The following is a 10,460-nucleotide window of genomic DNA, read 5'->3' as shown; positions in this document are numbered from 1 at the left end:
ATACATATATAATCCAACATTATAAATATATAAATATTAGATAATATGTAATACTGTATGTATAATTATCTTTACATATAATATAAACAAAGTATTTACATTGACATATAATTACCTATGCATATAAAATATATATAATTTTAAGCATATATAAAATGCATTTAAATATATAAGTTATTTGTATTGGGGCTTTTTTTGAAGGGAGGGTGAGTGGACATTCCTTGATTTTCAACCACGGATAATCACAATACTAATTCAAAAGCTGTTTCCTGGGCTGGAATTAGGGAGTACTTTCCTCAAGCCAAAAATTTAAGGAGGCCGCAATCTAAGGAATCGACACAAATGATATTTCCATGCCGTATGAAAAATGAAAATTAGTGAAAAACTATCCAGGAGAAACAAAGTAATACAATTTTAAGTAAAGACCAGAAATGACCGTGCACTTGCAAATCCCTCAGAGTCTCACCAGGGAGAAGGGAGACTGTGGCAATTGCATGGTCATCAAGTGTGGCAAATTGCACTCACTCTATGCCACTCTCACCCAAGAGCGTTGAAGGTTCTGACCGGCTAAATGCCCTCAACTGCTCCTACACGACACTGCTCCTTTTTCTTCCTAGCAACACAAGTCACGGTGGCGTTCTGCGAAAGAAGTTTCAGCAACCTCAGGTGAAAGAGCAATGATCGAAGATTAATCCTGAATCACAAGAAACCTAAACATGGCAGTTCTGTCCGTTGAAAAGTAAAGTAGCACCTTGCAAATATCGTGGAGTTTCCCTCCTTTAATGCTAGGAAAGTAAAATTACATAAAAACGATCTAAATCAAATAATGCCGCTTTAATTTGCCTAGATTCCTTTTTTCAAAGACTTGAACGTCCTGACTCAGAAACATGGGCCACTGAAAACTCCGACGACCCCACAGGGGGGCGCACGTCCCTCCTCCCGGCCCCGGCCCCGACCCCGGCCCCGGCTCCGTCCCTGTTCCCGGCCCCGGCCCCGGTCCCGGCCCCAGTCACGGAGCCGGCGGTATCACCGCCGTCGTCCCCGCTCACTCGCCCGAGGCTCCCGCACTCGGGCTGCTCCCGGACCCGCTGTCTACCCGGCTCCCCTTTCCCAGGCTGTCCCGGCCTCGCGTCCCCCACTCCTGCGGAATCTGTGACCATCACAGCCCGTGCGGTCGCGAGCCCTCGGGTCCCGACTCAATGGGTTTCCCCGTCAAACTCAGTCTCGCTGCGGCTTCTACGCGAAAGAAAGCCCCGAGCACAGGGAGCAGCTCAGACACTCACGGCCCTCACCGAAGAAAACTGGGTCGCGCCAAGCCGCGGCGGAGCTCTCTCCGCAGCCATCGGAGGAAAATGTTCTCCACACTATTTAAGCAGCACCGGTTCGGCGCGACAAGCGGCGACGTCTGCTCTCTCGGGCTGTGGCACCCTCTGAAACCAAAAGCGGCCGAGTCCGTCCGCGTTTCCGGAACCGGAGGCTCAGAAAAGGCCGTTCGCGCGCCCTCTCGCGGCCGCCTCGAGAATCACTGAAATTCTCAATGGTCCACATCTGCCTGCTCATGGCGGGAGTGGTGCTCTGCTCCGTCCCTGCCTGCTCATCTGTCTGGGGCATGCCTTCCAGCCATGGCCTGGAAAACCGGCAAGCCATCATGCTAGTGAGACGGATGAAAAAGATCCCATCTCACTCATGCTTCAAGGACAGGAAGAACTTCAATTTTCCTTGGACAGGAGAAAATATCACCCCAATCCAGAAGACACATGCCACCTGTTTCCGTGGTCAGATGCTCCAGCAGATCCTCAGCCTCCTCAAAAGAGAGAACAGCCATGCTGCTTGGGATGCGATCCTCCTCGATAAACTACTCTTCAGCCTTGAGAAGAGCCTGCGACAAGTGCAGATGACAAATGGAGAAACTCTCTCTTGTCCTGATTTGGGAAATGACGTTCGGAAGTATTTCCAAGAAATGATTGGTTATCTGAGGGAAAAGAAATACAGCCCCTGTGCCTGGGAGGTGGTCAGAGTGGAAATTGAAGTGCGCTTAGTCCTCATTCACCGCCTTCAGAGCAACGTCAGGAAATGACGTAGAAGTTATACTCAGGACCCTCCCTAACCAATTACACGATTGTTTACCAGGCCCCCCAAAGCAAGCTAAACTCACACATTTGCACCAGCTGAAAAACATCTGAATCCTAAATCATGGGATTATGTAAAACATACGTTCTACATCGTGAATTTACAGTAGAATGATTAGAGAGAATAACATGGTGTCTTGTCCTAAATAAATACTGTCATGATTTATAATTTTCATTATCTGTTTCAATTCTTGAGTGGTGCTTGTTGTTTCCGAAGTTGGAAGTTTAATTGTTTACAGACATGGTTCTTCAGTCTAGAATTTGGTGAAGGGCATTTGTCAGTCAAGTTGATGCTCGCTCCTGTAACAGAACAAAAGAAAACCACCAGTAGTTAGATGATAATACAAACTTACCTTTCCTTTATAGAAGAGCTCAGTGTTGGCCTCCTCGGAGCGGGGTTTCAGGAACCTCACAACCTACTATTTTGCAGCTTTGCCATCATCAACATATAAGTTCAAACAGGTTTGCGACGCTTGAGGCTACTGTGCTCAGTCGATATGGAAAAAATTATATGGTGGATCACTTGTAGGATGCTTTGAAGGACCCATGCTGCACAGGGTGAACATCACTTCCACCCGTATTTACTCAGCCTGGATTCATGCTCGTCGGATACCTAAGTGCAAAGGAGAGGGGAAAGAGAGTCCGACTGGGGGATTAGTGAGAAGAGAATATACGTTCTTTGAATAAGACCACTCTTTATTTTCACACTGTGCGTACTAACAGTATTTGTAAGAGAAAATTAACTGGCATTCTTGCTAGGCACAGTTTATTTCAAAATCTGATGCCAACTCTGATTCCACAATTTAGACTCAGGGAAAACGACACGGATGTCATTCATTAAAGTTCACAGCGACACTGACTGAATCTTGGAAAGAGTTAAGTGATTCCCAAAGGCACAGGCCAAAATTGAAAAACAGACAAGTGTATAGGGACAAGGTCCCCAAACACATTGTAACATTCACATCGTCTCCGTATTATCGGAAAAGACAAGGAATGTGCGATCAGGCAAGGCGTTGCGCTTCCTTGAGGGGCACTGAAGTAAAAGTGGAAGGTGGGTCTTCCATTTGCAACCAGGCCCTGTGGCACATCCTGAGGTTCTAAATATTAAAACTACAAATGGGAAGAAAGCATCTCTACAATCAAGTGTTTGTGTTTTGTTTTTTAAATCGCCACAAAATCTTCCATTACAATTTCCCTGCATGAAGCGGGAAGAGCTTACAAATTCTTTAGATCTATTGTCTTCCCAATTCATGTCTCCAGTATGTATTGGTATTATTCTTTCCACTGTTATTATAATGATTATTCCTTTCATAAATATTGACTGAGCTCCGGTAATGATAGGAACTAGGCTAAGATGCCCAGGAAACAAGACCGCATAAGACGACTCCTCTGGCCAAGAGTAACTTACGGACTCATGGCGACCTATATTCTTAGGACGAAGTTCATTCGAAGGTTCAGTGTAATAAAGACATCATCTCTGACAGCTAGGAGAAATAATATAGCCATGTGTAAAGAAGGGGTGTCCTTTGAAATTGTGAATTCCCTTGCTTCTTGCTGGAGACATGACAAGACGATGAGTCAACTTCTGAGTCCATTTATCCACAAGGAGAAAACAAGGGATGCATTTCTCGCTTCCCCGTTATCCAGAGAGCATATTGCACTCTCACAAGTTTGCCTTTTCTGTGTGTAAACTCTTGTGGTTGTTGTGTCTCCCTTGACTCTCTTGAAAGCTGGATCCAGCAAAGCTGAAACCAACCCCTGGACCAGCAGTGATTGCTTTTCCTGGAGCCCATGCCCGTTTGCTACCTTTGACCTGCGTCCCTTCCACCACTTTTCTTCTGCTCTGCCGCATCCCCTCATCTGCCCCTTGGCTGGGCTCAATTTAGCTAAATTATCCTTCGTCGTGTCCTTTGCAGTGGGATATTGCTTTCCTTGTGACGTTTGATCACACTGAGGTACATATATTGGCTTTCTTGGTATTCCCATTCCTTGGGAGGGAAAATGCAGCAACTTTCCTTTCTATGTAAAAGGAAATGGGAAAGAAAGATCTCTGGTGTCTCGCCAGCGGTACACAACAATTGAACAGCCATTTATTTTCATCACACCTACATCCCATTGTTGCCATTTATGACAAAGATGGCTTCCTTTGGTTTAATAAGATTCCATTAGAATTGGAATCTCCGACTGATGTTTGGTTGGAAATTTGAACTTCGGTGCAAAACAAAATTTTCTTTTTAAATAAAATTGATGTTCTCTCCATCGTGCATTCTTCTTGGGATGGTATTGCTCCCAAAAGTGTGAAAATTAGTTCCTAGAGGTGTTAACAAATCTTAGTCATTACAATAATTTGTGGTTCTCCAAAGCCCAAATCTAAGAAAACCTGTCCCTTATTACTAATTTTTATTTCCCTCGGGTTTTCTTGTGTATCAAGAAGCATTGACATTGAGTTCTCGGAAGATCCACAGAGCATATGCAGCATGAGCAATACAAGCCTACGGTGAACAGACGATCGCTTGATCTCAAAATCATGTCTCGAGATGTGGCCTCCACACGAATACATATGGACTGCCTTTGGCTGTCTCGTGGATGGAGCTGAGGTTTGCTCCTGAGTGCTACTGAATGAGTTAATGGCTTTGAGAATTAAATGCAAAGAATTTGTGCTTTATTATGTGGCTCTGCTAAAGTTATTCGCCACATCAATAATGAAGTCGAGTGCTAAAAAGAAATAAAAGTTGACCGCACCTGGGGGAACATCCGGGAGGTGGCACAGTGACAATGTATTCTATCGTATGGAACAAAATTTAAAGTTAGGTACACTAGAAATTAATGGGAAGAAAATAATTGAATTGATAGATAATTTTTAGCAGTTTTGAAAGATATTTAAGTATGTCATTACATTGGTATTGTGTATTTTTGTAACATGAATTTGCATGTGAAATTTGACTCATTACAATTTATATAAGTCAATAGATGACACAAAAAGGAGCTCAGCAAATAAACTTATAAAGCCAAGTCAAATCAATAACTTTGAAACTTAAGTCTTGGCTTAAAATTTTTATAGAGACCTTCTTAAACATGCATTGAATGCAAAAAGTTAACCTCACACTTTCTTTTCTACGTATAAACCTGAGCTACAGATACGGTCCGTAAATAATTGCACGATATACCCCCGCCTTTGTAGCTTATCACAGGAGGGTCAATTCGGAAAAAACAATTTAACCAGGCTCTGGAGGAAAGGGATGAGCAGGCCACCATGAAAGAAATAAAAGAGAAAAGAAAAAGGTGGAGAAACGCTGCTCTCAAAGTATGTAGAGAGTGCATAAAGAAAGCAAAAACAGAAGTAGAAAGGAAGACACGGGCATCCAAAAAATGGAAACTAGTGTGTTCCCTATTTAAGACACATGCACAAAGCAAGCTCTTCAGAGAACCTAGCGGCTAAGGCTCAGAGTCGCCCATCTCAGCCAGGCCAGCAGCATCTGCGAGATCCCCAATGGCCTTGCCCTTTCCTTTACTGATGGCCCTGCTGGTGCTCAGCTGCCAGGCGACCTGCTCTCTGGGCTGTGATCTGCCTCAGGCCCACAGCCTGGGGACCAGGAGGGCCTTGATACTCCTGGGACGAATGAGGAGAATCTCCCCTCTGTCCTGCCTGAAGGACAGAAATGACTTCGGATTCCCCCAGGAAGACTTGGATGGCCACCAGCTGCAGAAGGCCCGAGCCATCTCTGTCCTCCATGAGATGACCCAGCAGAGCTTCAACCTCTTCTGCACAGAGGGCTCATCGGCTGCTTGGGATGAGAGCCTCTTGGACAAACTCTGCACTGGACTCTATCAGCAGCTGGACGACCTGGAAGCCTGTCTGATGCCGGAGGTGGGGGTGGAAGAGACTCCCCTGGTGAACGAGGACTTCGCACTGGCCGTGAGGAAATACTTCCAAAGAATCAGTCTCTACCTGAAAGAGAAGAGGCACAGCCCTTGCGCCTGGGAGGTCGTGAGAGCAGAAATCGTGAGATCCTTCTCTTCATCAATAAACATGCGGGGAAGATTAGGGAGGAGGCAATGAGACCTGGTCCGACGTGGAAACGACTCTCATGGACGAGTACACACTATCGCACTTTCCTGAGCTCTCCGGTCGCCAAGACTGTCACTTCTGCTACAATCATGACATGAAGTGCCTCAAGTTTGTCAGATGCCTTCAGGGTGTTCAGCAGCGTCATGTTCAACCCTGCAGGGACTGGTACTTACAGACGACCGTGCAAATGTATCTATCTATTTATTTATTTAAATGTTTATTTATCTAACTGTTGACAAGATTGAAATTGTTTTTGTCAATACGCCTTTATACTGTGCTTAATAGAACAAAATATATTCTTTGTATTTTGTGAAACTATTATATTGCTTTCTGCATTAAATTTTTACTATAGAAAAATGCTTGTATTTGTTTATTCTTTAAAAAGAAAGTCCAAGCCTGTCTCTACAACCTGACGTAAAGACAGATGGTACAATTCATCTCCTCAACATTAGTGTATTCGAGCTATCGGTAAAAATGAACTTCACCTAAAAGAGGTTGTTTGTTCCCCTCAGAATATGGATGTGAACATGCTCTCTTCTATCTTTGATTCTTGGAGGGAAAGAGAGCTCAAAAGAAACACACTCATACTTAATATCAGTTATGTGAAACAGTATAATGAGAAAATGAAACAACCAATAAAATTCTCTCTGCAGAAGGTAGATGGAAGCATGTCAGGAAATAGAAATAAAATTACCGATACGCCCCACAAATTGCTAGACATGTAAGTGCAAATGTCCAGCACTAGTTGGACACAGGAATTTGCAATTGGCAAGGAATTCAATGCCTGGAGGATCATAATGGCAACTGAAAGTGCAGAAATGAAGTTGGTCATGTGGGAAGAGATGACAGAGGGAGAAACAGACATTGTCTGGATCCTAAGGACCTTCAAACTTTAAAGGAAGTGGACAGAAGAGCCACAGATGAAGAAGATGGAATAGCCATCCATTATAAGGACTCACCCTTTGGAGACAAAGACGATAAATGTCTTTTCTAAACAATAAATGTGCTGAGAAGAGGAATCAGTAGATTCCACAGAAGGTGTGAACTCAAACTGCCCACTACATTGGAAAATAGACCGTACTGGCAACCTTAGTGACATTTGGTTTGTAGAACGAATAAGCAGAAACCATACTGGAGTCGGTAGAAGTGAAATGAGAGAAAAGAAGTTAGTGACCCTGAGGGAAAGACAGAAATTTGAAGAAATCGGGAAAAGAATGCGGGGTTTTTTGTGTGTATAGTTTTTCCCATTTTGCAATACATACTTTTTTCATGGTTAGAAGACATTTTTTATATATACATATATACAGACACACACACACACACACACACACAGAGAATATTGTTTATGAATATTCATGAGATAGAAAGCTGATTGTCAGCCCTTGTGCCCATGATGTGAGGGCCAGATTCCTACTGGCAGCACGCCCATTAGCACAAATTGCATTTGTACCCTGTGTCCCCCACCCGATAATGCCCGAACTCCCTCTCCCTCCCTCAACCCCCTTACTCCACTTTGTAGCCCATGGAATGCTCTGTCCCTCTGCAAGTCCAACACACTGCTATGGACTTTCTTTCCTTCCTTCTTTCTCTCACAGCTCCTTACATAAGTGAGCACATGTGATATTTATACCTCTGTGCTTTGCTTATTTCACTCAACATAAATTTCTCCAGGCTCATCCATGTTGTTGCAAATGGGAGTATGTCATTCTTTTTTGTGGCAGAGTAGTATTCCATGCTCTGTGTTGTGGGGAGGGGGGGGGTGTATTTAAATGTATATGTCACAGTTTCCTTATTCATTCATCCATTAAAGGATATTGTTATATTTACTGTAAAAGAAAATTGTTCTAGTTAAGTCTGTACTGTCACTTTGCCCAAAAACTCTCTGGAGCCACATCATGTTTGCTATCCGGGATTTAACGACTTTATGCATAGTTGAGAGAATTGCAGAACCAAGACTGAGCTGTCATGTTCACGGTCCGGGCAGGAGTCCGGTGAGTGCTCTTCCTCCCCACGCGCAGGGTCTGGCAGTGCACCTCGCTCACTCACATGCTGTCGGCACCCCGCGCTCTCCCGCAGTGTGTGCACCCAGTCAAGCGGACACGCAATGTGTACAAGTGGCGTCTAGTGTTAACTAAACCGACAGTTACTACATGAGCAAGTGAGGAAAAGTTTCCTGTCTAGAAAGAATGACCAAAGTGCACTCTCATTATGCAACCACCCCGTGAAGGAGAATCTGGCCAAGGTGATGCTGGCTCTGTTGGGAGGAACTCTTCTTCGAGGCACGTGTACTGGCTCTGGAACAATTAACCAATCAGACCTGATATTTACAAAGGAGTAAAAAGCAAACATGAAAATGATCGAGAAAGGCTATTTAAAATCGGAATGTATGTTTTCCTCCTCCTGCCCAGGGTCTCTTCCATCTCCTGCACCACACAGGGCTCCAGAGACTCTAGTGAGTCATCGAGTCCAGTGAGGAATTTCAGCCCTCGTGCGGGGGAAGTTGGAGATCTGTTGGATAATCTCATGGGGAACAGAGGTGGCTTGAGCCTTTTGGAATTTGCCACCATCCAGCTGCTCCAGGGGAACTGAATACGTTCTCCTCCTTCGGATGGGAAAAAAGGAAGATTCTCCCACCTGGGTGCAGAACTGTGGTCGGTCGGTCTCCTGCCTTGGCAGGTCACGGACCTGGGTCAGGTCACAGCGAACGGTGCAGAGAGAACTGGAGCACATCATCTTCAGTGTCACCAGGTGATAGAATTTGGATGTGTTGTCCCCACCGAAACTCATGTGGAAATCTGGTCCTCAATGTGGCAGTGCTGGAAGCTGAGTCATGGGGGGCGGATCCCTCATGAATGGATTCATGTTCTCCCTGGGGGAAGTGGGGCCCTAGTGAAATCTTGCTCTATTAGTTCCCTGGAGAGCTGGTTGTATAAAAGACCCTGGCATCTCCTCCCTGCCTCTCTTGCTTCCTCTCACCATGTGATCTGCTTGTACCCTCCAGTGCCTGCCGTTTTCCACCATGAGTAGAGGAAGCCTGAGGTCCATGCCAGAATCAGCTGTCCCAGAATCATAAGACAAACAAACCTCTGTTCTTTCCAAATTACCTAGTCTCAGATATTCTCTTAGAGCAACACAAAATGGGCCAATGCACCAGGGAGGAGGTAGCGCGGCCACTGGGGGGATGGAGGTGTCGGGCATCGACCCAGCTGCTATCAGCACCTTCTTGCATGTGAGAGTCTGACACGGCGAGCTCAGGGTTTGCAGCTTTTGGGCTTGTCCCAGTTTTGTTTCCACTTCCTTTCACTTTGTCTTCCATTTACGAGCCTCAGATAATGTCATGACTTCAACACTGCGCTCGTGTTATTACACTGGAAGTTCAACACGTTCATCAAAAATGAAAGAAATCTCAATCCAGTAGGAAATATTCATACAAATGAGAACCAATGTTGAAATAAATACGTCTCAATATATGTCTCTTTTCAAATTCTAGCACTTAGAGATTTGATCCTGTACAGCATTATTAAATTTCTTCGATTGCACTGAAATACAAGTTGCCTCCTCTGTCTGCATTTCCCTATTAAAGGACTCATTCACTAGATTTGATGTCTTCCACCTTTCTTCACAGGAGCCATAGCTCATATTTTCCGACATAATCGATAGATAATAGCAGCATAGAGCTGAGGCATTAATTCATTAGTTCTCTTCGTCTGTCACCAGTAATGTGTTGACTGCATATACATGAGTGATAACATGCTTGGCAATGTGGATCCAGTTATAACTGAGACAGGGAAACTGTGAGAAAACTTTAGTAGTTGTCAGTACTAGTTTTCCAGTGGAAATTGGAGAGATTAAATCACATAAACTTGCAAGTTACTTGCTGAGAATCTGAACATAGTAAAAAAATAGTTACCGTGAGTATTGATATAACAAATATCGTAATCCTCTGTAGAGTCTGCATTCAACCGAGTCAAGCCAAGAGAAGCTTTCAGTGCAGCTCCCTTGACACGCTCAGGGCCAGTCACATTGGTGCCTCTCAAATGGAAACTCCACGAGGGGGACCGTCTGCAGGCCTGTGCAGGAGCAGAGCCCAGGCTGCCAGTGTTAGAGCAGTGCCTGGTGCAGAAGAGAAACTGCCCAGCACCCTTGAAGCACCTTCCGGGGAACCGGTGTGGCAGGAAGTCGAGTGACAGAAAATGGCTGCTCTGTGAACAGTTTACAAACGAAATACTAATCTGTCCTTCACAGTCAGTCAGTTTCACCCA

At 44.7% G+C, this 10,460-nt stretch overlaps 1 protein-coding gene across 1 annotated transcript; it reads left to right on the top strand.

The window, feature by feature from the left end:
- The first annotated feature begins 5,619 nt into the window (after positions 1–5,619).
- LOC134364770 (interferon alpha-4-like) lies at positions 5,620–6,189 on the top strand. Its single transcript, XM_063080927.1, has one exon. It carries the CDS (start codon positions 5,620–5,622, stop codon positions 6,187–6,189), a length of 570 nt encoding a protein of 189 aa, XP_062936997.1.
- The last annotated feature ends 4,271 nt before the right edge of the window (positions 6,190–10,460 follow it).

Source organism: Cynocephalus volans, chromosome 16 (genome assembly GCF_027409185.1).
Source record: "Cynocephalus volans isolate mCynVol1 chromosome 16, mCynVol1.pri, whole genome shotgun sequence".
Classification (NCBI taxonomy): domain Eukaryota; kingdom Metazoa; phylum Chordata; class Mammalia; order Dermoptera; family Cynocephalidae; genus Cynocephalus; species Cynocephalus volans.
Note: the sequence above shows the minus strand (reverse complement) of the source record. Positions and strands in the feature narration are given on the sequence as shown.